A 27,329-nucleotide genomic window follows, 5' to 3' on the forward strand; every position below is an offset into this window, starting at 1 on the left:
TTCTCAAGATCCCTCCACTTCAGGAACCTGGCTGCACCAAACAGTGCTCTCCGAGAGGCCTGCACAGCAACAGAGAGCGGGCCATGGCACCGCAGCCCAGGGCACAGCACCCGCATCCCTGCGCCAAGGCCAGGAGGAGGCTGCAGGTGACCATGGGCCAGGGCAGGAGGCACAGCAGCCTCCTGCCATGGGGACACCAGAACCCACGAGTCCTCACCTCTGCCACACGCTGGTTCTCATCATGCCAGTTGAAGTAGAATGGCACCAGACTCAGGTACACGTGTGGCTTTAGGCTCTTGCTCCTCTCTGTCGCCTCCATCAGCTCCCGGAAGAGGAGCATGGAGAGCTGCTGCAGCTGGCTGTGCTCCTGGTGCAAAGGAAGAGGAAAAGACCTCAGCACTGGCTTCTCCAGGCCCACCGGGGCACAGGCCTGAAAAGGCACTGGGCCCAAAGTTTCCTGGCAGCACTCAGTGCCCACGATGAGGGGCACAGAGCCTTACGTTGTCAAAGAGTGGCCGCAGCACCTCAAGCAACTTCAGGGCTATTGGGCTGGATATTTCGATGACTTTCAAGCCCAGCACATTGATGAACACAGAGAGAGTCATCTGAACTGTATCTGTGTCTGCATCCTGCAGTAGCTCCAGGAGGCTTTCATTCAGGCTCCGGATGCTCTTAGCCTGTGTGGAACACAATGCTGTGGTGCAGCCCCACGCTGCTGCCGCAGGGCCCAGAGGCCAAAGGTGTGTCCCAAAGGAGTCGGGCAGCTGAACGGGGAGGAGGAGAGCTGGGAGCAGCTGCCACAGCTGCCAAAGGCCAGCCAAGGCCAAGCTACTGCCTTGCACAGCCTCACGCTGCCGGCCCGGCTTCAGCCCCTGTCCCCTGCTCACCATTGCGGGAGCCTTGCTGAGCACCACCAGGCCTCGGAGCGCCAGGCGACGCCTCTCCGGGCACTGCCTGCGCAGGTGCCTGGAAATGATCTGCAGGACGCTGGGCCCACATTGTCTGGGGTTCAGGCAGTGCAGGACCTGAAAGGCAGGGAGCAGTGACGGGGTGCCCGGCCGGCAGGAGCCCAGACCTGCCCGGGGCTGGGCCCAGGCAGCAGCACAGGGTGCAGGCACCGTCCCGGGCGGCTGCGGCTGTGAGAGGGCAGAGAGGGGGAGGCAGCTGGGCCAGGCAGCGCTCGCCATCAGGCTCACCTCCACCAGGAACGCCAGGGCAGGCAGTTCCCACAGGGGCTCTCCCCTGCTGAGCCGCGGGAGCAGGCTGACGGCGATGCTGCGGCAGAAGGAGCGGGAGAAACGGCACAGCTCCCTGCAAGGGGGAATAAAGGTGCCAGAGACCCTGAGCCAGGTGGGCAAAGCTCTCCTGGGACTGACTCACACAGGCCTGGTCTTTGGCCACCAGCCCAGGAGAGGACGTGGGCACTTTGGGAGGTGGCTCCTCCTGTGCAGCCGCCCCTCTCCGCCTTTTCCACTCTGCTCAGCCATCCCTGGCTGCCAAGGCCCTCTGGCCCAGCACACGGGCACTGTGTGGGGTGGCTTGTGCACAGAGCAGAAATGACAGGGGCAGTGGGGAGAAAGGGCTCTCACCTGGCCAGCAGACCCACTGCATAGTGGTGGGTGTCAGCCTTGAGGAGCATGTCCCAGCCACACTTGCGACCGATCGCCATCAGCACGTCCTCATCCAGCAGCTGGCGCAGCAGGGCTTTAACGGTCTGCACTGCAAACCTGTGTGCAGAGCACAGCCCAGGTCAGGCACAGAGCCCTGGCCCCAGCCCCGAGGGCGTGGCAGGGAGAGGGGACTGGGATGGAGCACCTGTTGGGGTTGGGGGGAAGGCTGCGCTGCTCCCGGCATCGCCTCCAGAAGGTCTCGACCTCCTCTGACATCTCCTCTGTGCTGATGAAAACTTGGAAGAGCAGAGTCAGAAGGAGGCGGGGGAAATTGTCCTTCACTGCACTTGGGCACCAGGAGTGGGACAGCTGGATGATCTCCCAGAGTGCCACAGTTGCCTGCCAAAGACAAAGCACCCAGAGACAGCTCTCAGGGCCCAGATGTCCATGTGGCAGGGCCCAAGCGTGGCCGGGACAGGCCAGAGGAGACACAGGGGGATCCCCCTGCCTGGTGTCCCTGAACCTGCCCCTAAGCCAGGCTTGCAGCCCAGTGCCTGGGGCAGGGAGAAGCAGTGGTGAGGGAGGATGGAAAGGTGTCCCAGAGGCAACCTGGGGGCGAGCAGAGGCCAGCTCAAGAAACTCACAGCCAGGGCAAAGACATCCCTCTCATCCCCATCAGAGGTGCGTCTCCTGTGCGCTGGCCAGTATTCCAGCACATGGAAGAGGATCTGCAGCACCGGCTCCTTAGTCCGTCTGGAGGAGATGAGCGTCTTCCACATGGTGCGAGCAGCTCTGTGGAGTCACGACTCTGGCTCAGGGGAGTCTGGGACACAGCGCTGTGGCCTGGGCAGCTGCGGGGCCCAGGTGACAGAGCCACGGTGCCTTGTGGGGCAGGGAGGCAGGCTGGCCTCAGGATTGGAGGCTGACATGCCAGAGCTGGCAAAGAGAGGAGCTGGAGTGTCCGGGAAGTCTCCATGTCTCTGGCACACCATTTGGGACAGGCTGTCCAGGGGGATGGGGTCTAAAGGCAGGTGAGCCCTCAAGGCAGGTGGGCCCCATACCTGTCACAGGCTGGGGCAGAGCGCAGCAGGGTCACTGCAACATCCGTGGGGTGTGCCTCGGTCAGCAGGACAAGAGTCTTGTCCAGCCTGTGCTCATCAGACACATTGGATGTGAGCCACTGGTGGATGCACCTGACTATGGCCGGCACCTGGAGGGGACACAGGGGACAGTTGGAGAGCTGCCAGAGCCAGTAACTTGCCCAGCTTCCCCCAAGAAGTGCTCCCCTTGCCACCACACTCTGCTGGTCTCAAAGGCTGAGGGGACCCAGAGCAGCTGATGTGAGGGGCCACAGCATCCCTGGGGGACTGGAACCCTGGCCACAGGCTGCTTACTTGCTTTGCTTTGTAGACACCGTTCTCCACAAGCAAATCCAGCAGGGCAGCGCTGGTCTGGGCATTGAAGAGGTCCAAGTTTGCCGTGTCCCCAGTGGCCATGAAAGTGGCCTCTTCGTGCCAAATGCACCTGATGAATCTGCAAACCAGCTACAGGAGAAAGGCAAGGAAGAGAGAGGGATGTCCCCTGGAGGGCCGCGACAGCGGTGCTGGGCTGAGCAGTGAGAGCAGGCCCAGCCCAGGCGGGGATGGCTGCAGGTACCTGTGCTGCCCTGCGGAAGCGGCCACGGGCACGGAGCTGCTCTTCTGTCCGCTCCTGGCCTGCATCTGGCAAAGAGCGAGCGCGCTCAGAGCTGAGGGTGTGCGGGAGAGGCCGGAGAACACAGCCCAGGCCTGGGCTCCAGGAGCAGGCAGGGCCAGCCCCGGGATGCCCAGTGGATGGAGCACGGCTGCCAGGAGATCAGCCTCGGCCCCTCTGCCCCCCTCCCTTTCCCTGGGCATATCCAGAGGGGATGGGACAGGATGAGGCCAAGAGGGCTGCAGCCACCAGCCCTGTGGCCCAGCTCCAGCACTCACCCTCCTGTGGGGGCTGCACCTGCTGCACCTCTTCAGGCTGCTGTGTTGGAGCAGCCCTAGGGCTTTCCTCCTTCTCCTCCTCCTTCACCCAGGCCAGCTTGGGCACCGTGGGTGGTCTCTGCTGCATGTCTCCATCTGGTGTTATGGACACCTGCAGCAGAGATGCCATGGAAAAGCTTTGGCTCCCCAAGTCCTGCAGTCGTGCCTTCAAGGCAGCTGCAAGAGAGAAGCCTGGGAAATGCCTCGCCTCATCCAGTCCCACTGTCTGGCCTCGAGGGCAGCTGCCCCAGGGACTGGAGATGCCTTGAGCAGCCCCAGGTCCCCAGGTCCCACAGTCTGGCCTGGAGGATGCACAGGGGAGAGGTGGAGATCTGCCAGAGTTAAATACTTCCCCAGCTTCCCCTGAGAAATGCTTCCCTTCCCAGCACACTGTGCCAGCCTCAAAGGCTGTGGGGGCCCAGCGCACCCAGCTTGGGGGGCCACAGGCTGCTTACTTCAGCAGAGACAGCTCTCTCCTCAAGAAAGTCCAGGCTGGGGGTATCGACCAGGCGCTGAACAGGCGCGGCCTCAGTGCTCACCACGCCCTCCGTCGTTTTTGCGTCGGCCTCCTCCGTGAGACCAGGCAGCACAGAGTCACAGTGTGACACGTCATCGGTGGACGTGGTGTCCCAGTGGGTTGTGTGATCACTGGTTGTGGTGTCACACTGTGCTGGGACAGCAGTCGACACGGTGCTGACATCAGGCTTTGTCAGCTGGGTCGGGATGGTGTCAGGCTGGGCCTGGACATCAGCTGGTGTGACCCTGGACTTTCTACGCCGACTGCCCATGAATTTCATAAATGTCTGCAGGAGAAAGAAGGGCAGGGAAGAGAGGGCTGTCCCCTGGAGGGCCGCGACAGCGGTGCTGGGCTGAGCAGTGAGAGCAGGCCCAGCCCAGGCGGGGATGGCTGCAGGTACCTGTGCTGCCCTGCGGAAGCGGCCACGGGCACGGAGCTGCTCTTCTGTCCGCTCCTGGCCTGCATCTGGCAAAGAGCGAGCGCGCTCAGAGCTGAGGGTGTGCGGGAGAGGCCGGAGAACACAGCCCAGGCCTGGGCTCCAGGAGCAGGCAGGGCCAGCCCTGGGATGCCCAGTGGATGGAGCACGGCTGCCAGGAGATCAACCCCGGCCCCTCTGCCCCCCACCCTTTCCCTGGGCATGTCCAGACGGGATGGGACAGGATGAGGTCAAGGGGACTGCAGCCACCAGCCCTGTGGCCCAGCTCCAGCACTCACCCTCCTGCGGGGGCTGCACCTGCTGCACCTCTTCAGGCTGCTGTGTTGGAGCAGCCCCAGGGCTTTCCTCCTCCTTCTTCCTCCGGAACAGCCTGAGCAGGCTGAAGCGTCTCCCTGCCATGCCACAGTCTGGTGTCCAGGGCACCTGCAAGAGAGAAAGAGAACCTCGGAGAAACTCCGGGCCTAAGTTGCAGAATGGCCTTGAGGCCACCTGCCGCAGGGATTGGAGACACCTCGGAGAAGCTCCGGGTCTCCAAGTCCTGCAAAAGGGTCCCAAGGGCACCTGCCACAGGGATTAGAGACACCTCGGAGAAACTCCGGGTCTCCAAATCCTGTGGAAATGCCTCGAGGTCACCTGAAAGTGAGAAAATCCTCCAAAACGCTCCGGGTCAGCAAGGCACGAGTTGGCTGCGTGGGGGCTCCGCACAGCACCGCTCTGTCCCGTCCTGTCCCGTCGCCTGCTCCGAGGAGCACTGTTGACACTGTGGCCGTGTCACCAGCAGCACCTCTGGAGGATGATTGCCACTGTCTTTTTATGCTTGATATTTTATTGCTTAGGGGGACTGTCAGTGGGAGAAGTGGTGGGAAGGAGCCTCCACTCAGGGGCTGGAGTTTCAGCTTCTAAAGAAGGCTGTACTTAATCAAAGAGCTGCAACTCAGGATTTCTCCCTGTATTCCAGAACTTTTCATTTAGCCAGCTGAGAGTGCCCAGGGCACAGCCAGGTTAATGTTTAACTCTTCCAACACTGCCCTCATCCCAAGGATATCCTGTCATCCTGAGAAGAAGGAAGAGAGATGCTGTGCCTGTTCCCTAGGGCTGGGCAGGAAGCAAAACCTTCAAAGCCCTGGCCCTTCTGAAGGAGTTGATCTTGTGTTATTCCTCAGTAGTCAGCAATGAAAATTCTGTATCTGAGATACAATGAAAAGGAGAGTTGCCAAGAGGCTTGTTTGGGGGAGAGTGTTTTTTTGGTTTGTTTTTGTGAGGATCTTTTAGTGCCAAATGAAGGTTGGATCATGAAAATCAGTCTTGTTACAGACAAAAACTGTAAAGGCATTTAAAGGCTTTCAGACACTGTAACAATTTTCCTTTCTTTCACTTTCTCACCCTTTGCAAATCAGAGACAGTTCCTAGAGGACAAGAGCATAAAATAAACAAAAACAAGAAATTATTTTTCTACTCTTGAGGCCTGTGTCAGGTCTGTTTTGAATGCATTTGAATCCTGCTGCTTCCAGGCTCTTTTTCAAGTAGCACCAGATAAATACCTGTGAACTACTGAGATGAGAGTGATCATTCTTACTTCACAAAATGTTTCTCTTTTTTTTTCCTATCCTGTGTCCCTTTTGTGTTCCATGCTATGGAGTGACTATATTTTTGTTCTAAACTAATTCACTGCTGCTGTTTTGGGTACAACTAATGTCAAGCAGCAAACCTGTAACATGCCAGAAACAGGCTACAGTGTGTTGAAGACACAGCTTATGTTTGATTGGGTGTAAATACAGAGTTAGTTGGGTTTATCTGATAGCCTGGCAGAAGGAGAGAGGAGCAGGACAAACTGTTTTCAGTAACTGTGCTGTTCAGACACCTGATAAGATGGAGAGTGCTTTGGAACTACTGATATGCTTTGAATAAGAAAAGAATAATCAGGTCCATTGACACTGGCTTATCAGGAAGGAAGTGAAATGCCAGCACTTTTACATGAGCAAAAGGAAATGTTTTAGACACTTTGGGCCATTTTTCCATTGACATTAAATAGCAGGAGGCTTTTGAGTGTGCTGTGATGAGTGGAAGGATTTATTACCTTGACAGAATTACAGGTGAAGGTGTTCAGGGAGGAGTCCTCAGCAACAAGAACAGCTCTTTGGGTAAGTGGCCACATGTATTCATGCTTTTGGTAGAGATTCAGGAATTCTCTCCTTTCTTTCTCCCTGAAGTGCAGTGGCTCACTTACAATGTGCAGTTTTTCAGAGTGTAACATCCTTGTGCATTTTGTAATATCCTGGCAGCATGTTTGATATTGGGCGTGTAACAGGCTGTTCATAAAATAATCCTGGATCATTGACTGGTGTGTCCTCTGCCTTCAGTCCCTGAGTATTTTCATGTTCCAAAAAGAATATATCTCAGCCTGTGCTGGGAAGGGAAGGTGGGATTCACCATTAACTTACCCCAGCAGGCATGAAACATGCTCAGATGCACTATTATCTTCTCAAAGTTTACAGATTTTTATTTTTGTACCTTTTCAAAATTGATTTCTAGGTTCTTTCACATGCTTACAATTAATTTGGGGATATTCAAATTTGCTGAATGACAGTGCAAGAACACATTTGATTGATTTTGGATGATAATTGATTCCTGTCAATGAGATCCCTGTGACCCTCTGAAATCAATGATATGTGATTCAACCAAGGCACCACTGTTCTGTACATTAGGTAGCAGTCGGGAATTTAGGAACTAAATGGTCACAAGCTATAAATGGAGAAAATGTTTAGATTTCAATAGCCCTTTCTTTGGCATTTATTCACCCAAATATGTTTCTTGGGAAAGTTAGTTTTCCAAAGGGCAGGCTTTCAGTGAAAGAAAGGTCATTGATTTAAGGTTTATTAAATTTTAGCTAAAAACAACAGGCACCATTGGGAGGTAAAATAACTTAAGTACTTAGTGCAGGCAACCTTCATGCTTTAGAGCTGTTGCTCAAAGGTTTCATTCTTCTATGAAGATGTCAACTGTAAATATAAAAATGCCTCACTGAAAATGGAATGGTTCAAAGATTCCAACTGAAATAAAAATTCCTGCCTGGGGAAAGCACTATAATCAAAATAAAGTGGTCTGAACTTTTTTTTCCTGTGGAGGCTGCATTTGAAAAGAGTGCTTCAAGGCAGCAGGGTTGGTAGGAAACGCCAGTTTTTATTTATTTATTTATCTACTCTCCCCCACAGATGATTATAGTCTAGCTTTGGAATCAGCAATACACTTCAGCCACTAATACAAGGCAATATGTGAGCTGTTGCTGCTTCCAAAATGCAGTATCCTGGCATTTCAGTCAACTTTAAATCGGGCAAAAACCCACTTGGCAATATTAAAATCTAGCTTCTGAAGCACTTTTATTTCTGAAAGCTTTTGATGTCTTTTTATATCTCTCTAGCATATATTCAATTTCTTGGGAGCAGTGACCAGGATGTACACCTGATGGATAACTGGGGTGGGGACTCTCTCCCCACCCCCCATTTTTTTTCCTCCCCTTTAAATTTAAAAAGAGGTGTGATAATTGTGCATTAGGTAATGCTGGAACATGAATCCTGCAGATGCAACTGTTTGACAACATTAAAGTGGGGGGTTTGTACCATTGTTAGGGAAGTTAGCAGAGATTTTCCAAGCTGAGAAGGACAGCCTGCTGCCAAGCTCTGGCATCTGTCTTAAGAAGTCTTTTGCTTGAGGATGCCCTGAGGGAAATGATGACTGGATGCTTTTCTGAAGGCACAAATGGCCTGTTTTCTCTTCAATAGCATTCAGAATGGGACTCCTTGTTCCAGCCTGCCTGCTCAGGGTTTGTGGTGCTGGGTTAGGGTTTTCATGTGGGTTTTCTCCTGGGATAAAGTTGTGTACAGTGAATACTGATTATTCATCCCATGTCTAGTTCACTGTCTACATGTTGAATTTGACCCAGAGTCTGTGTAAATGAGGAATGCATTGAAACAAAGTCAAGGATCCTTCAGTGACTTGTTTCTCTGAGTTCAGTCTTCTGAGACCTCTGATGGGTCTGGCAGGGCAGTGCCTGTGTGCAGAGGGGCAGGGAAACAGAGTCCCAGCCCAGCAGCAGTGCCAGGGAGCAGCAGCATTTGGCCTGTTGAGAGCTGCTCTTTTTCTCCTGCCCCCCTCCCCTTCTGGGCCTCGGTGAGGCCTCAGTGCTCTGGGCCTTGGTCCCTGGGCTGGGCTGGGTCAGTCCTGTGGCCATGGCACTGCTGGCATGAGCTGGGCTCCACTGCACTCTTTCCACCACACAAGGGGCTCCATTTGCTCCGGGCACAGCCTGAAGCCTCAGCTCTTCTTCTCCAGGGCTCTCAAGAACAAGCCCAAGGAGCAGACTCTCCAGAGGGTCCTTGCCTTGCTGGTTTCTCCCTGGAGTCCGTGTGCTGCCCTCAGGGTCCCACTGTGGGGGCTGAGGGGCTGAGGCTGCTCCAGCTGGTGCTGGTGGTGGCCAGTGCCCCTGGAGATGGCAAATGGGGCCTGAGGAGCCCGGGGCCGATTCTCTGCTGCTGTGCTGGGGAGCGGGGCTGGCCCTGGGGCTGCAGGAGCTGCCTGAGCTGATGATGTGCTGAGCATTGCAGCCCCAGAGGGCCTGTCCCTGAGCTCCATGGCCTCCATGGCCTGCTGCAGGGCCAGACCTGAGTGTGCTGCTCTGCTGGGCTGGGGCAGGGGCAGGGAGATGGGGGGACCAGGGAGGGGCTGGACTGGGCAGTGCCAGGGAGGGGAAAACCCCAATGTTGAGCTGAAGTGTGTGAGTGTGCAGGGTGGGGGCTCTGCTGCTGCTTGGGCACCCCTGGAGCCAGCATTTCCTTTGGCAGCACAACTTATCTCAGAGGAGATAGCTTTGCAGAGTTGGCTTTTCCCCCTCTTTCCCAAGGTTTTCTCTTTTGTTTTCTCATCCCCTGAGGGGAAAAGGGGGAATAGAAGCACATGTTGATCCCTGCTTTTATCTGTATAGAAAAGGGAGCTGGGGTGGGGAGGGAGGGGGGAAACAAAGCGATTTCTCCCTCTATTCTCTCTCTTTTATCCCATTCCCATCTCCCTCGCCACACCCCGGGCGACTGTTTCACCGCCGCCCCTCCTCGCTCGTCCCGCGGGGCAGCTCTTTCAGCTCCGGGGCGGCGGAGACTCCCCCGGCGCGGCCCTTTGGTTTCCCTCGGTTTATTCTCCGGAGCTGATTCTGTTCCGAGCTCGCCCCCCTCTCTGGCGACCCCCGCCAGGGCCCGTCCCGGGGCGGCTCCTTCAGTGCCCCGGGCGGCGGGGACCCCTCGGGGCGGCTCCCCCAGGGCCCCGCCCGCCGCCGCCGCTCCCCGGGGCCCTCCCCGCTTCCTGCCGGGATCGGACACCGCCGGCGGCCCCGGCCCTGCCGGGCTCCATCAGCCTGAGCAATTGCTGCCAAGGAGGGGCCGGGGGCTTCCTCTTGGCCTTCGTCTCCCTGGCGCTGGGGCTCGGCTTCTACCTGCGCCAGAAGGTGAGGGGGGTCCCAGGGGGTCGTGTGTCCCCCCAGAGCGTCTGTGCCCCCCCGGGGACCCCCCACCCCGCTGTCACCCCCTTTTCTCTCCCCACAGAGCTCCTGAGCCGGCGGCGGCCGCAGCCCCTCCCCGGGGCCTCGGGCCCAGCCTGGACCCCTCCTGTCCCTGTGAGGATTTTGGGGGGTCGTGTGTCCCCCCATCCCTGCTGCCACTCCTGATCCCAGGAAAGCTTCCCAGTTCTCCCCAGTCCCGGTTATTGGGGGGCAGTGGGGAAGGGGCTTGGGGGAATTCCAAGGCGTGGAGCCGAGTTTGGGGGGGGCAGAACTGGCTCCGGGATGGATCGGGAATGGGACCCCCCTGTGTTCCCCCTGTCAGCCCGCTCTGGGGGGGCTCTGGGAGGGAACTAACCCCTCAATAAGGCACCCAGCAAACTTTGAAAGGTGCTGGGAACCCCCTAAACCTCCACACAGGCTCTGCAGGACTGCCTAAACATACTCAAAGCCCACCCAGGATCCCACCCAACCCCTTCTCTGGGGGGACTTCTCTGGGCACTGGTGGTGCTGGGAGCCCCCCCGGCTGCAGGCGAGGAGCTCTTGGGTGAGTGGGGGGTGGGAAGGGGGCGGTCGGTGGGAAAAGGGGGGTCAGAGGGGACAGAAGGGGTGGTGGGACCCCAAACTGAGTGGGAGGGGATTCAGACCCCCCAAAAGTGGAGGGAGGAGGGGCAGTGAGGATGCCCTCTGGAGCCCTGTCAGAGCCCTGACACTTCTGGGGTGACCAGGAACAGCCTTCACTGGCCCAGGGACATTCATCTCCCCAGCCTTGCACACATCCCCTGCAAAGGGCCCTGTCTCCTCCCTCACCCTCCTCTGCCTTTCTGCCCTGGCCCTTTCATTCCACACCAGCAAAGCAGCCTGGGCACCATCTCACCTGGGCACTCAGAGGGCTTCTGTGAGCAGGAGGGGCAGATTTCTCTGGAAGGTGCATTTGTCCCCTGTCCCATGGCACAGGGCACAGCTCAGGGTGTGAAAACACTCCCAGGCACACACATCCTGGAGAGCTTTTTCAAGACAAAAATAGGGAGAGGAAAAACCAAAGAGAGATGAAAGGTGCCCCAAAAATCAGGAGCTTCCTCTGAGCCAGGTTTCCATAACTGAATCACTGGTGGGATATTTACTTTGATAAGTAGCTACACAAAACTATTCATGTACACAATGAAAGAATCAGCTTAATAGAATATATAGAAGGTGTTGTCAATGAAAACAAGTGGAGAAAAATTGTTGAAATTAAAAAAAAAGTAAGAAAATAAAGGTCTGGCAATGCTGGCCAGGAAGCCTTCAGCAATTCTCAAGAGTTCTGTTCTGCAGAGGTTTCAAGTGTCTCCTAAATTCCACACTCGTGGCTTCAGGCCATGACTTGCCAGAGCAGTCCCAGAGCTGGCCACTGCCCAGAGATGCCCTGGGGCAGCTCCAGTGCCCAAGTGGGACAAGTGGCCCAGGGTGTGTGGGAGCCGTTTGGAGCAGGAGCTGGTGGGCAGGAAGGGCCCATCTGGGGAGGGTCAGGGAATCCCCCCCGCAGCCCTGCTGCCCAGGCTGAGGAGGGTCCTCTCCAGCCCCAGCACACCGGGTGCCCTCGGGGGCTGCGCTGCCGGGGCTGTTCCCGGCACTGACTGGGGAATCTCCCGGGGTGCCCCGCGCGAGGCGGGGGCGGGGCGGAGGGCGGGCAGGGGGCGTGGCCGCGCGCTGATTGGCTGCGGCGGGGGTGTCCCCGCCCGAAGCGCGCGAAGGGCGCCATCTTTGGCGCGTGGAGGATTCGGGGGCGGCGGCCCCGGGAAAAGCTGCGCTGGGTGTGTGAGCTGGGGGGGTCTGCGGGGGGAGCGGGGTCTGGGGATCCCCTCGGGGGCTGCGGGGGGAAAGGCTGGAGGGCTCGGGAGGGCTTAGCAGAGGAGTTCGGGGGTTCCCGAGGAGATTTTGAGGGGTCCCTGAGGGGGTTCGGTGTCCTGAGGGGACTCAAGGGGGGGGAGGTTGACGGTCCCTGAAGGGGTTTGGGAGGCCCTGAGGGTTTTTTGGTTTCTGAGGAGATTGGGGGGTCCCAAGTGGGCTTGGGGGATGTCTGAGGGGGTTCGGGGGTCCTGGGTGGGTTTTGCGGGGACCTTTGCAGCAGTTTTTGTGGTCTCTAGGGGGTTTATCGGGTTCCAGGCGGCTTTGAGTCTCCCTTAGAGGGACTGCGGGGATCCCTGAATGGGCTTGGGGGGTTCCAGGTGTGTTTTGCGGGTCACTAAAAGGTTTTAGGGAGTCTGCGGGGGGGGATAAGGCCTCTTATGGGAGTTGGGGGGTCCTTGGGGAGGCTTCGATGGGTCTTGGGGTGGATTTCTGAGAGGATTTCAGGGGTTTTGAGGGGATTTTGTGGAGTCCACGACAGCCCAGCAGTGAACGTGGCGGGGAGGGGGGATGTTTTTGGTGTCAGAGGGTCCAGGGGGGGCTCCTGGGGTGAGATGGAGGGTTGGGGACATCAGGGATGGGGTTTGGAGGCAGTGGGGAGGGGTATGGGGACAGTGGAATTGGGGGGAATTATGGCCATGGAGAGGCTCTGGGGACATTGGAGACACCAGGGGGGTCTCAGGGTGTTAAGGGGGGAATTAGGGACACCAAGAACGTCTTGGGACCCCCAGGGGGGTCTCAGGACTCACCTGCTCTTGGTGCTGCCCCTCCTCTTTCCCCCTAGACATCATTAACCCCTCCCAAATGTCTCCCAACCCCCATTTTCCTTTTAAACCTTTCCCCCTACAGATCCCTTTGACCTCCCAAGACCCCTTTTTAACTCCCCTAAATGCACCCAAAGCACCCCAAAACCCCCCAAATTCTAATCCAACCCCCCCCAGATCCCCCCAAATCTCCCCCCCCCCCCTTCAAATCCTTTCCAACCCCCCCAAGAGGGATCACCCGGCACCCTGGGACAGGAACACAGTGGGCTGTACTGGGGGCACTGGGCTGTACTGGGAGGGCACTGGGGGGGCTCAGGTGTCCCAGGACAATGAGGCCCAGCTCCAGGAGAGATCTGGGGAGCAGTGAGGAGCTACTGGTCTGTACTGGTCTGTACTGGTCTGTCCTGATTTGTACCCCCAATCCCCAAAGCCCCTCCCCAGCTCCTCCAGGACCCTCCCACACCCCAAAGCCCCCCCGGCCCCCCCAGGCCCCTGACTTGGTCCTGCTGCCCCTTGAGCATCTGCAGCTGCTGCAGAACCAGGCATTTCATCAGCAAATGTGCAGGTGACCCCAAGCTGGGGGTGTGTTGATGTGCTGGAAGGCAGGAGGGCTCTGCAGAGGGACCTGGCCCAGCTGGATCCATGGGCTGATTGCAAGGGGATGAGGTTCCAGCAGGCCAAGGGCCGGGTCCTGCCCTTTGGCCACAAGAAGCCCCGTCAGCCCCCCGGGCTGGGGCCAGAGTGTCTGGAGAGCAGGCAGGCAGAAAGGGAGCTGGGAGTGGGGATGGACAGGGAGCTGAAGAGGAGGCAGAGTGTAGCCAGGTGGCCAAGAGGGCCAATGGCTGGTGGCCTGTGTGAGGAAGAGTGTGTCAGCAGGAGCAGGGAAGGGATTGTTGGGCTGGAGTGAGCACTGGTGAGGCCACCCCTGGAGTGCTGTGTCCAGCTCTGGGCCCTGAGTTGAGGAAGGCCCTGGAGGAGCTGGAGCAGGTGCAGAGAAGAGCAGCGAGGCTGGGGAAGGGAGTGGAGCACAAGTGGTGTGAGGAGAGGCTGAGGGAGCTGGGGGTGTTGAGGCTGGAGAAGAGGAGGCTCAGGGGAGACCTCCTGACTGTCTGCAAGCCCCTGCCAGGAGGTTGGAGCCAGGTGGGAGTGGGGCTGTTCTGCCAGGAAGCAGCAGTAGGACAAGAGGGCTGGGTCTTGAGCTGTGCCAGGAGAGGTTTAGGTTGGATATTGGGAAGCAATTTTTTGCTGAGAGAGTCATCAGGCCTTGGAATGGGCTGGGCAGGGAGGGGTGGAGTCAGCGTCCCTGGAGGTGTTGAAGGTGAGAGTGGATGTGGCCTCAGTGCCGTGGTCTGGGAAGCACAGCGGGGTTGGATCAGGGGTTGGACTTGATGATCTCGGAGGTCTTTTCCAACCCAGCTGATTCTGTGATTCTCTGATTGCCACTCCTGTGGCAGCACATGCTTGAGGCTCCATCCCCAGGGTGATAGAGATGTCTGTCCATATCTATCTCCAAGGTTAGTGTGTAAATGTGTGGTGTTAGAAAAGCAGGCTAAGTTGTGGGCTGGTTGTAGAAGGAGAAGGAAGCCCAGAGGCCAGTGCAAGCAGGCAGCCCTGAGCTTGCACATCATCTGCACTCTCTGCAGGTTCCTGTCCTTGAGCACAGGCCCTGAGGTGACCTTGATAATAAGTGCAAGGCAGAGGTGCTGCTGAGAAAGGAGAGCCCTGTGGTGGGGAAGACAAGAAACTGTGAGTGCCCTGAGAAGGTGCTGTGTCCATCCCCTGTGTGCCAGGTGAGCTGGGGCTTTGCTGCAGAGCTGCGGGCGCTGATTTGAGGGTCTCCAAGTGCTGAGATGGTGGGCACCCAGGAACACAAACTGTGCCTGGCCACGGAGCCTGCAAGGAGGAGCAGAGACAGCCGTGGCAGTGTGGGGGGCCAGGTTGTCCCTGTGCCTTCCCCTGCAGGCCCTGGCTGTCCCTGCTGGGCCCCTGTCCATCCCCATCAGGTCCCTGCACAATCTCCTCTCCAGAGCTTGACTCACTGCAGACTTTGCAGGGAAATCTGTGCTGGCAGCTGCATCCTGAGCCTAAGGGCAGTTTGTATCCTCGAGTGCTGATCTATCCTGGGGACCCAAGGGATTCTCTGCCATTCCATCTATGCAGCAGGAGTCACCCTCCTGCCCTTGACTCCCTGCAGAGGAACAAGTGCCATGTCTCATTTTGGGAGAAGCCAGATGCTGCCCCCAGGCCATCAGAAGTGGTGCTGAAGCCTCTTTCAGCCCAACCTCGGGTGCAGTTTTCTCATCCCCTCACTGAGTTCCCACTCCCCCAGCCGGCACTGACCAACCAGGTCGTTTGGCACCCGTGGTTTAGTGGTTTGGAGAAACAGCCTTGAACTGGCAGGGGGCCAGAGAACCTCCAGTAACAGCCCTGGAAAGTTTTAAATGACACTACATTAATACAGCTTTTGATTAGAATGTAGCAACTCAATCAAGTGCTCATGAAATGACCTCACTTCCATCATCCTCCCAATTAAACACATTTTTTTGGGCTGAATCTGCTTAAATCTCAGTGGTTTGGGTTTTTCTGGACTGAATCTTGGTGTTTTGGAGGTTTTTATGGTCACAGGATGCCCGGTGAGCTCTAGAGATGGACTTGGGCAGGAGGAACCCCCAAGCCAACGCGCTCAGCCCTTGTTTTCCCCCCCATCAGGATTTGTCCTTCCCAAAGCTTGGGCGGATGGAGGAGGAGGCTGCGAGGAAGAGGAAGATGCCTTGGGCCCCCCAGGCAGGTGAGGAGGAAGTCAGTGTCCCTTTGGGCGGGTGTTGTGCTGGCTCTGTCAGCCCAGCATGGCCCCGGCTGCAGGACAACCCCGCTGGCGCCGCCGTCCTGCCGGGGCCGGAGTTGGGGGGATGTCCTTGGCCTTCCCTGTGGGCCGGAGGCAAATCCCCTGCCTGTCCTTCTTGCTTCCTGCCCCAGGCCCCGAGCTGAGGAGGGAGAGCCCGGAGGACAAATCCCCCCATGAGACCCTGGTGGGAGAGGCCGTTTTGAAGGGCTCCCCGGCGCAGGAAGGCAGCGGGGAGGAAAAGGGCCGGAGATCCCCCCGCAGGAGGGGCTCCAAAGCCATCCCAGGGTGCTCTGAGGAGGAAAGAGCCAGCCTGTGCTGGGAAGGCAGCCAGAGCTTGAGCAAGAACTTAAAGGTCGTTGTCCCAAGGCAACATCCCACTAGAAAGGAAGCCTTCAGGTGCTTGGAATGTGGGAAGAGTTTCAGGAACAACAGCCACCTGATCCGACACCAGCAGATCCACACAAGGAAGCGGCCCTACACGTGTGCGGAATGTGGGAAGAGCTTCAGAGACAACTCTGATCTCCTCAGCCACCAGCGCATCCACACTGGAGAATGGCCCTACACATGTGAGGAATGTGGGAAGAGCTTCAGTGACAGCTCCAACCTCCGCACCCACCAGCACATCCACACTGGGGAACAGCCCTACACGTGTGGGGAATGTGGGAAGAGCTTCAGGCAGAGCTCCACCCTCCGCTCCCACCAACGCCTCCACACCGGGGAACGGCCCTACAAGTGCTTGGAATGTGGGAAGAGGTTTATGACCAGCTCCAATCTCTACACGCATGAGCAGACGCACACGGATGAGAGACTCTTCCGCTGCACCGACTGCGGGAAGGGCTTCAACCGGAACTGCACCCTCGTCAGGCACCGGCGCATCCACACCGGGGAGAGGCCCTACAAGTGTGGGGAGTGTGGGAAGAGCTTTGCCCAGAGCTCTACCTTGACCTCACACCAACGGACCCACCGGTAAAGGGAAGCCCTACCAGTGCCAATATATTCTGTGAGTGCAGGGCTTGAGGTGTGTGGGATTGTGTGGACACAGAGGAAGAACTAACATTCAGAAACATATTTGCTTCCCTGTCTCAATTAATAAACCCCAGAGTTTGACGCATTAATAATATCCATAGCAATTGTGATTTGACTGTATATTGTGACCTGCATATGCACATGTGAGCATAAGGACATACGAAACAGGTGTTGTAGTTTCTGCAGTTCTTGTGTTATGGGTGAGGGGAGAGAGGATTCGAGCAAAAAATTGTCTGAACATTTTGAGAGTGCAGAGACATCTGTCTGACCATCACTAGGTGTGCTTTGATTTGAAGGCAGAGCATGTTAAAGAATGCAATAACTTAAAACCAGCTGCAATCTTGAATGTTTGCTCTTTTATCAAAAACAATAGCACTAATAATTACTAATAGTTAATGAGCTAACATGCAATTAATGTATCTGCTCCTTTTGACATATGTGTCAGTTTAATAATTTTAAATGAATCAGAGCATTCATAACAGGAAATCTCCCTCAACCTCTGATTTAAATGTAACATTCACTAAAGGATTATAGAGGGGACTTAATTTTACTGACTGTTTTAACAGTTGTCACAGCTGTTGGAAGAAGGAAAGGCAATTGAAACACTCCAAAAAGGGGTGGGGGGGCAGAATGAGAGTAGTTTAATAAATGTAAACATGGTCTCTGAATGCCACACATAAAACATTGAGCAGATCTGTAACTCCAGGAAGCTGCTGTACACTGTGTACGTTTGCCTTTTGTGGCTCACTGTGTTTCATTCATTTGAACACTGAGCATTTTCCCTCCTTTCTCCATTTAAAAATGTGCAGCAGCGTTTAAATGTGGAACAAATTCAGCTGTTCATGTGCCTGGAGTTTCATCTTAGAATGCAGCTGATAGAATACTCAGCTGACAGGAAATAAAGGCTGTGTAGAATGGCTGTAACATTTCAAAAGTGGACACAGGTGTCACATCCTGTGAATGCTGCAGTGCAGTGAGGGTTGGTGGACATATTTTATGTTTTTCTAACCGTTCCCATGTTGTGATGTGGGAATGGTGTGTGGAGTTCCCCTGCGAGTCTGTCTGGGTTATGTCTGTGCAGGGATGAACAGGAGTGTATGTGTAGATTCCCATGCCTGTGTGTTTGTGTGTGTGCAGGGGGATTCTGTGCTAAACTCGTTGAGCTACGAGGGGTAGAAAGGACCCCCTTGCTTTCTAAATTCCTTCTCAGAGAGGAGCCTGGGGGTGGCTGGATCCAATCTCAGACTCAGATTTTGGTTTCAGTTGAAGGAATTATAGAGGTGTGATTCAATCACTTTGTCCTGCAGGTTTTAGTGATGGCAAATCAGAAATATTTCGATAAAAACAATGATTTATTATGACAAATGAACAAAAAATTGATCAGAAAAGTGAACAGATGAAAGACCTTAAAGAGAATTATTTACTTCAAATTATAAAAGCCAAAAACCCCTAGTTGTATAGTGTAAGATAGGACAGTGCAGTCTATCAAAGTAACTCTATTAAAGCAATTGGATCAAAGCCATCAAAAAGAAACAATCCTGAAGCAGAGATTGAGGTAACTCACCCCATAATGACAGGGGGTAATTCTTTTTTCTTCCACCCAAACCCTGGGCAGTGACCATGAAGAGCTGTTCCTGCTTCATGGCAGAAGCTCCACACACTTCAAGGAAGTCTGTGGAAGAATCTACCCCATGACAGTTGGACGGGGCTTTTATAGTTATCAAGGGTTTGACTGCCAGACATATTTGCAGGCCAGGGAGCAGCTTATCTGTCAAATCCTGCTTCAGAAAGCAGAAAGTGTGTGTTTGAAGTTTCATGAAGCATTCTGGGGTTAGCATAATTCAACATTAAAAACAGCACCTTGGCACCAGCAGTAACTCATCAGAGTGTGCATTGTTTGCATTCTCTGACCATTGTTTAGGTATTGTCAGAGCAGAGCATCCTGCCAGAAATGGCCCCTTGATTCCATGAGGTTCCAAAAACTCTCAGGATTCCTTTGGTTCCATGAGGCCCTGCAGTGTCACAATGGCCCCTTGATTCCAGGATGTTCCAAAACATCCCAGGGTTCCCTTGGCTCCAAGAGGCTCCCCAGTGTCCCCCCGGCCCCTGGATTCCAGCAGGCCCTGCAGTGTCCCAATGGCCACTGGGTTCCAGGAGCCACAGCGGCTGCCGCCGGCGTCTGTGCCCGGAGCCGCCGCTCCCACGGGGCTGCCGCACTCACCGCCGGGGTTGCCGCTCGCGCAGCCGCCGCTCTGCCCCGGCTGCACCGGGACCCGGCACCGCCTCGGGCCTGCGCTGCCGCCTCAGCGGCCACAGGGACACAGCCATGGGGGACCTTTGCTCTGACACTGATGGGCCTGGCTTTGTTCTGCTTGGGGCTGGGCTTTGGGAAAACTGCTGTTCATTTTCATGCTCCACTGGGACAGCTCCTGAATTCCAAAGGTTTCCTAATCCAGGGGAGGGGTTTCTATGGCATCGGAGGTGCCGCCCCTCGGGACACATTGTCAATGAACCATCCAGCTGACTGGGATGGGTGTAAGAGCTGGGGAACACAGGATAATCAGTCATCCCCTGAAAACCTTGGAACGTTCCCTGACTGAACAATAACCCAAATGGAACAGTTTGGATACAATTCCCAAATAGTTTGGAAACTCCAGTCATTCCTGACCCCAGGAGGGAAATTCAGCAGATAACTAAAGCCAGTCCCCTTTGGGAGCCCACAACCAGTGGGGCTGAGGGAGGCCCTGGCAGCTCCCCAGCACCTCCCTCTCAGTGGGACACCTCTGGCAGCCTCTCCCAGCTCGGGAACCCTCCAGTTTGCAACACTCCAAAGACCCTCCCTGATGCCCAGGAAAATTCTGATCCCCCTCCACAAACACTCCTCCATCTGTGACCCTTGTCTGGTGGGAAACACAAAGGGATTTGGGGGAGTGTTTCCCTGACAAGAAGGAGAATTTGGGAGAGGGACCTTTCCACACCCAGCTACTGATGTGTCCACACAGCTCTGCCTGGGTATGGGTGTGAATTGGCTGTGGTGTGTATGTTGTTATTGTGAATCTCTAATTCAGTCACTGTTAAAATTGTAGCAAATGCTGTTGAACCACCTGATAACTGTTCAACTGGTGAATGATTAAGTGCTACTAATCTCTTTTGCCCCCTTTGGATCCAAATCCTTTGTGCCCTGACCCTCTTGCATCCCAAGGCTCTGTGTAAGTCATTCCTATTCATCAAAAAATATATATTTTTCATGACTTCCACTTTAAAATCTTCCTCCTTAACTAAACTACAAAACAACTCCAATTAGCTGTAGAAGTCTTGAAGACAATTAAAGGAAGGAAATAATTTGTTTTTCAGTGTTTTAATGGGTCCCACAGTGTGTTTGGATTTGCATCAGCTGTCAGTCCAAGATGGGCCATGTCAGAACTGGTGAGGTTGGGGGGTGAGGAGCAAGGTTGATCAGGCAGGGTCAGTGTGGATCTCCTGAGGAGACACTCAGCATCAAGATCACTTGGAGAACACCTCTATCACCTCTTCTCTGAACTAAAAAATAGCCATCATTGAATTAAAACAAAAAAAGGACAAACTTTGAAGACTTGTTTTGAAACTGCCTTGAAGACAATTAAAGGAAGACAAAGAGATCCTGAGGGATTTCTGCATTTTAATGAGCCCCACAGTGTGTTTGCAGCCCAGCCCATGATCCTGAGGTACTGAGAGAAGATGGAAGCCAAACTGCAAGTGCCTTGAAGCATTGCTGGGCCCCACTGAGGGCAGGCACTGCCAAAGCCTCCCCAGGGACTCCTTGGAGCAGCTCCTTGGAGGCCAGGAGTGCAGGCAGACAAAGGCTCTGGGCAGGCCCCTGCAATGCTGAGCAAAGCCTGCCTTGGTTTTGTGGAGCACAAAGGCCAAGGCCTGAGCCCCAGGCCCTGGCCCAGCAGATCCTGTCCCTCCCGGCTGGCTCAGGGCTGTTTGGGGGGCACTGGGATGGGAGGGGGAGGAACAACAAAGGCCAAAACTGGGCAACCCCTGCCAGGCTCCTGAGGGAGGGGCGAGGCAGAAACCAAGTGCAGAACCTGCCAGGCAAGTGTCTTGTGGTGGCCTGAGTGGCAGAGGCAGCTGCCAGAGGCAAGGGGACAAAGGCCTGGGTGCCTTTGGGCCTTGCAGCCCTGCCAGAGCCCTTGGCCATCTCTCCTGCAGGCTGTCCTGCCCTGGCCCTGCTGCTGCTCTGGCCTTGCAGGCTGCACACACCCCTCCTGCTTTCCCACCCCCTCCCAGCAGCATTTCTAGACCCTCCCTGATGGCTCTGCACCAGCTCTGGCTGTTCCCTGGAACACAAAGCCATGGGCTGATCCTGACTCCCTCTGGGTGACCTCTTGCAGCACAAGGGTCCCCGTTGAGTGACATTTCTTTTTCCTCACCTTCAGTCTGAACCTTCCATGCTACTCTTTGTGGAGATTTCATTCTATTTCCAGTACAGAGAAAAGCTCCATCCTGTCAGATCTCCTCTAGACCCTCTCCAGTGCTTCCTCATTCCTCCAGAATGGGGATCCTCACAGACAGACAGAGCAGTCCAGATGTGGTGACCCCAGGGCTGAGTCCAGGGGCTGACAACTCCCTTGTCTGGGTGCCCACACTCCCCCTAATGCAGCCCCATGTGCAGTTGGCCTTAAATCAAGGGACCATTCTGATTCTTTGTAATGTCACAGAATCAAGTGGCACCGTGACACTGCAGGGCCTCATGGAACCAAAGGAATGCAGGGACACTGTGGAATCTCATGGAACCAAGGGCCCATTGTGACATGCGAGGTCTCGTTGGAACAAAAGGAACCCTGAGACATCTCAGACCTTCAGGGAACCAAGGGGTCGTAGTGACACTGAAGAGTCTCATGGAACCCACTGTGCCTCCCCAGAACTCCATGGAACCAAGCAGAACCGCTGCCTCTCCACCGCTCTGCCCCGCTTGGACACCTCTGGAGTCAGCGTGTTCTTGGGCAGCACAACTGATCTCAGACCAGAGAGTTTTCCAGATTTTGCTTTGCCCCCTCTCTCCCCTGGTTTTGTTTTTTGTTCTTTGTTCATTCAGGGGGAAAAGGGAGAAGGGAAACATGTTGATCCCTGTTTTCATCTGTTTACAAAAGGGAGTTGGGACAGGGGGAGAGAGGAGGCAATTTCTCTCTCTGTTGTAGCTTTGAACTGTTCTGTTGGTATTGCTGGTTTTGCTGCTGTATTTCTTGTCAGTGAACTGTTATTTTTTTTCACTTATACCTCCTTGTATTTTGTCTCCCTGTAGTGGTGGGGAATAAAAGAGGAGTGAATTCATTTTATGGGAGTTTCTGCCCCAATATGTGTCTTTTAACCAGGACAGGTTGCTCAAGGGCTCCCTGAAATGTGACATCATTCACAAAGGACTTGAAAACGCATTTTGTCCCAATGTACAGAGAGATAATAAAGATGTTCTGCAGTGGTGTTCAAGGGCTGGTCACTGAGGGATTTCATCCAGAAGTTGCTGCCAAGAGGACTTTGTACCATGGATTTGATTTGACACTCTTCATTCAGCCAACTTCCCACCCACCACATCTTCCACTTCTTCAGTCCAGCTCTCGCCACTCTGGCCATAAGGAGACCACAGGAGACCATGTCAAGGGCCTTGATAAAGTCTGGGCACACAACATCCCCTTCTTTTCCCTCCCACAGGGGTTCTGCAATCCCTGCCTTGTCCTTCCAATGCCTGAGAATGACTGCAGGAGGACTTGCCCTATCCCCTTCCCAGCCTGAGCAGTCTGGAACTCTCCCAACCCTCTTTGCTGCTGAAAAACCCCAATATGATTAACTGCTCAGAGAATTTTGTATCTTTAAACTGCAAAGTATTTGTTTATTCAACGTTGTGAGCAAGCCAGCTCGCACTGGACAAGCTTGCTCTACCTGAATGTGCAAAAGAAAACCATTTTATACACTTTAGATACATAGTTAAATTATTTAACATACATATTAATAAGTAGGCTAGTCTCTGGGTGGAGTCTTTCCAGGCATGCACAGTCTTCTACTCGGGGGTCTTCTCCTCAAGCCTTCATCCCTCTGGTGGTCACCATGGATATCTTCCTTGATTTGACCTCTTCAATTTTCTTTGTCAGGTGACCTGAATTCTTCAAGCTTGCAAAACCCTGGCTTTGGGCCTTCTGTATCTTATTCAAATGTCTAGTTTACCTAATTTATTACCATGTGTGTACTACTCCTTTCTATAATAAGGCCTTTGGTCCAGTGAGCAGAACAGAACATGATATTAACCAGTGCTCCTGAAATGTTCTTCTAGCAACACAGGTATTGGGATTTCTTAGCAGGCCAAGATATCTCAGTTAACTCTTTTAGACCTGGCTCTTGTTGCAGTGGCTGTGCTGATTTCCAGAGGCTTCTGGCTTCCCAGGCAAAGCCAAGGCAAGAGCAGGTGGGAAGGGGCTGCGCTGCTGCTGCTCCTGCCCGAGAGCCCCGGCTGGGCCGGGGACGGAGCCCACGGTGCTGCAGCTCTGCCTCCTCCAGAGCCGGGGGGCTTTGGAACCAGGAATGATGGGGGGGAACAAAGGGGGCTGGGGGGCTGCACTGATGGTCACACTCGGGCCACCGTCAGCAGAGAGCTTCAGCCCCCCCCAATTAAAGCAGAGGGAAATGGTGCAAACTGTTTCATTTCAACCTTTCTTTACTCATTGCTATAAAATGACCCAACTAAAAGGAGGACAAGCAGGCCCCGATCCCTTCTCCTTTGGGAGAATCCCCACATCTGGTGCTGTGAGGGGCTGTAAAGGGCCATGAGGGGCTGTGAGGGGCCATGAGGGGCTGTGAGGGGCCATGAGGGGCTGTGAGGGGCCATGAGGGCCTGTGAAGGGCTGTGAGAGCTGTGAGGGCCTGTGAGGGGCTGTGAGGGGCTGTGAGGGCCTGTGAGGGGCTGTGAGAGCCTGTGAGGGACCATGAGGGGCTGTGAGGGGCTGTAAGGGGCTGTGAGAAGCCATGAGGGGTGTGAGGGGCTGTGAGGGGCCATGAGGGGCCATGAGGGCCTGTGAGAAGCCATGAGGGGCTGTAAGGGGCTGTGAGGGGCCATGAAGCACCGTTGTTGCCTAAAACTAGCTCTTAAAGAAACCTCGAAGACTCAATTTGTCAGTTTTAATAGGCAGGCATTTCTATTACAACACACTGCATGATTTCAGCAAACCGGGTGCCCTGGGAATCAGTTCACCAAAGTGAACACAGAGGTATCTTCACTCCTGCTGCTATGTCAGCATTACATGGTTATCCAGTTTTTGTTCCCTGCATTCCTTTTATGTATTCATGGCATTCGCAGATACACCGGAGCTGCAGCTCCCAACACTTATTAGCATATATACATATCCTTATAAGGTCTCTGAGGGGCTTCATTGAGCGTCTTTGGTGGTCTTCTCTGTTTGGAGTCCCCAGAATTCCAAGTGACTGCCATATGAACTTCTTTGAGAAAGTATTCCTGGTTATAGATACACCTGTTGCTTCAGCTCCCTTCTTCATTGTTCTCTCACCGTGCTTGGTCGGTTTCTCTAAATTGCACACAGTAATTTTCTATGACACGTTTTGTTGCAAAAACTATTAGTTCTTGTTACATCTCTACACCCCAAACATCAAACCACTCAGGTCTTACACATGGGTGCAAAAGGAGAGCATGGAAGTAGAAAGAGAGCAGCTCAGAATAAGTTCTGGTGCTCCCTGGCAGTGCTGCTGTGCTGGGACTCCTTTTCTTTCTGCATCTGCACACAGGGACAGTCCCCGCTACTTCAAAGGTACCAGAGGAAGGATTTCATCCAAAAAAGTTTCTGCAAGAAAATTAGTTTTTTTTAAATGCATAAATTAAAATTCCTCATTTAGACAGTATCAGAATCAAATTCAATAGTAGACAATGAATTAGAAAGGGCAGGAAGAATAACATTTTCTTTTGTGGAAAACAATATTGCAAGAAAAAAGAGAACAGCCCCCACAAATTATTGCCATAAGAAACCTGAGAAGGAAGGCTGGGCCATCCATTCTGAATGTTATGGAGCAGAAAACAGAAATATTTTTGCTTCTGAAAAACATCCAGTCATCATTTTCTTCAGTGTGTCCTTGAGCTCCTGGTTCCTCAGGCTGTAGATGAGGGGGTTCAGTGCTGGAGGCACCACTGAGTATAGAAATGACACCAACAGATCAAAGGATGGGGAGGAGATTGAGGGGGGCTTCAAGTAAGTAAACAAGCCAGTGCTGACAAACAGGGAGACCACGACCAAGTGAGGGAGGCAAGTGGAAAAGGCTTTGTGCCGTCCCTGCTGAGAGGGGATCCTCAGCACAGCCCTGAAGATCTGCACATAGGAGAAAACAATGAAAAGAAAACAACCAAACACTAAACAGGCAGTAACCACAGTGAGCCCAATTTCCCTGAGGTAGACTGAGTGTGAGCAGGAGAGCTTGAGGACGTGTGGGATTTCACAGAAGAACTGGCCCAGGGCATTGCCCTGGCACAGGGGCAGGGAAAATGTACTGGCTGTGTGCAGCAGAGAATAGAGAAAGCCAGTGGCCCAGGCAGCTGCTGCCATGTGGGCACAAGCTCTGCTGCCCAGGAGGGTCCCGTAGTGCAGGGGTTTGCAGATGGCAACGTAGCGGTCGTAGCACATGATGGTGAGGAGGGAAAACTCTACTGAGATGAAGAACAGAAAGAAAAAGGCCTGTGCAGCACATCCCATGTAGGAGATGGTTGTGTTGTCCCAGAGGGAATTGTGCATGGCTTTGGGGACAGTGGTGCAGATGCAGCCCAGGTCTGTGAGGGAGAGGTGGAGCAGGAAGAAGCCCATGGGGGTGTGCAGGTGGTGGTCACAGGCTACGGCGCTGAGGATGAGGCCGTTGGCCAGGAGGGCAGCCAGGGAGATGGCCAGGAAGAGCCAGAAGTGCAGGAGCTGCAGTTCCCGCCTGTCTGTGAATGCCAGGAGGAGGAACTGGGTGAGGGAGCTGCTGTTGGACATTTGCTGCCTCTGTGTGTTTGTTTCCAACACAGGAGAAGAAGACAGTAAGAGGCCAGTTAGTGTGGACTTATCTAAACAAAGTCAAAGCTGTATTCTACAGACACTCCCCATGTCACACACAGACAGCCTTTTGATTTCCTAGAAGATCTTCCTTCAGCTCCAGTACTGGGTCCCTGCTGAACAGCATTTTCTCTGTTTTAGCATCACTGTGCTTCTGTACAGGGGTTTCACATAACAAGGAGATGTTAAGGGACAAGTTTCCATCCTGGAGCGGAATTCACAGCTTGGAAGGAAACCTCAGGGAGACAGCCAAGTGTCCTTATGATGGCATTTGATTTAAGTAGACTCAGCTCCTTCCCCAGCACCACAGGCTGCACTGGTAGGGGTCATATTCCGTTTGCAGGTGCAAAAAAGACATCTCAGACTAGTCCTGATGGGTCTAGCAGAGGTGATGCTGGTGCTGCCCACAGGCAGAGCAGTGGCTGAAAGCACATTAGGAAGCTCAGACAGACCTACTGAGCACCCACAGTTCAGATGTCTCAGGGACTTGTCAAAATTAATACTTTCTTAATGATTTATTCCTCCCATTCCTCAAGAGTAGGAAACTGGAAACACAATCTCAGGAAATTTCTTTAACCTTATAAAAATCTTTGTCTTGGAAATATTCTGAGAGGGAGCTGAAGCTCTGAGCATGTCCTCCTCCTCTGCACTCCAGATACTCTCAGAGTTGCACTTACAGAATCTGTAGTTGGTGGGCCATGCCAGCTTTCCCAGATGCCTCCAAAAGCTGCAGTCCCATTGCCCTGCATGACCAGACTTCCTGTGCCAAGGTCTGTTAAAAATTCTCCCCCAGTGAGGTCTCATCATCATTCTACATCTGACAACCTTAACTTCTCTCTGTCTCACTCCCCTGCCCTGGGTGCTGCAGGCAGTGCCCTCAGCCCTGCTGGGCTGTGCAGAGGAGCTGCTCACCAGCAGAGCTGTCTCTTTGAAGCTCTTCTTGCTTGCCAGGAGCTCCCTGTGTGCCAGGAGCCCGGCCCAGCTCACCAGCAAAGCAGCAGGCCCAACTCATTTAATGACCCTTGGGGGGGTTTGGTGTTGTTTACATGAGACTCAGTCCCTGAGAGGAAGTTCAAACAACTTTTCAAGAAGTCAAAGTGAGATTGAAACACTGAAGTTTCTCCTGGTGCTAATGAGTCTCACTGAGGGACACAACTGAGAAAATGTCCCCAGGTTCCAGTTAGAGCAGAAAAGTGCAGACAGTGACGACAAGGATGGACAAGCAAGGGAAAGGTGGCTCTGATGCTGAACAAACCTTGACTTGTTTCCTTAATCCAAAGGGCCAAACCCTGACCCCCAGACCCTGGGAAGGGACATCCTGTCCCTGCCTCATTCCTCAGGGCTCTTCCTGGGGCACTGGGATGTGGGATGTGCAGTGCCAAGGGCAGGACCATGGGGTGGCACCTGCCAGGCTGCTGAGTAGGGACAAGGAGACCATGAGGCCCCAGGGCTGCAAGGGGCACTTGTCTCCTCCTGGCATCAGGGGCACAGACAGCAGCCATGGCCAAAGGCCTGCAGAAGGTGGCTGTGTCAGGGCCTTTCAGTTTCTCCCCCTCCCTGTCTCCTCTCCAGCCCAGGCTGTCCTACGGTGTCCATGCCCTGCCCCTTTCCCTGCAGGCTGTCGTCATCCC

The 27,329-nt window shown here is 54.3% G+C and overlaps 1 protein-coding gene and 1 pseudogene across 1 annotated transcript; one reads left to right on the top strand and one right to left on the bottom strand.

Moving 5' to 3' along the window:
* Nucleotides 1-27,329, top strand: part of LOC127474814 (zinc finger protein 208-like) — a 549,167-nt pseudogene that overhangs the window by 361,392 nt on the left and 160,446 nt on the right.
* Nucleotides 16,588-25,638, bottom strand: LOC127474897 (olfactory receptor 14J1-like). Its single transcript, XM_051796219.1, has 2 exons — nucleotides 24,755-25,638; nucleotides 16,588-16,765 (listed from the first exon to the last, which is right to left on the bottom strand). Exons 1-2 carry the CDS (start codon nucleotides 25,636-25,638, stop codon nucleotides 16,693-16,695), a joined length of 957 nt encoding a protein of 318 aa, XP_051652179.1. The 3' UTR covers nucleotides 16,588-16,692.

This window comes from Manacus candei, unplaced genomic scaffold (genome assembly GCF_025592945.1).
Source record: "Manacus candei isolate 608988 ecotype Guabito, Panama unplaced genomic scaffold, ASM2559294v1 h1tg000045l, whole genome shotgun sequence".
Lineage (NCBI taxonomy): Eukaryota > Metazoa > Chordata > Aves > Passeriformes > Pipridae > Manacus > Manacus candei.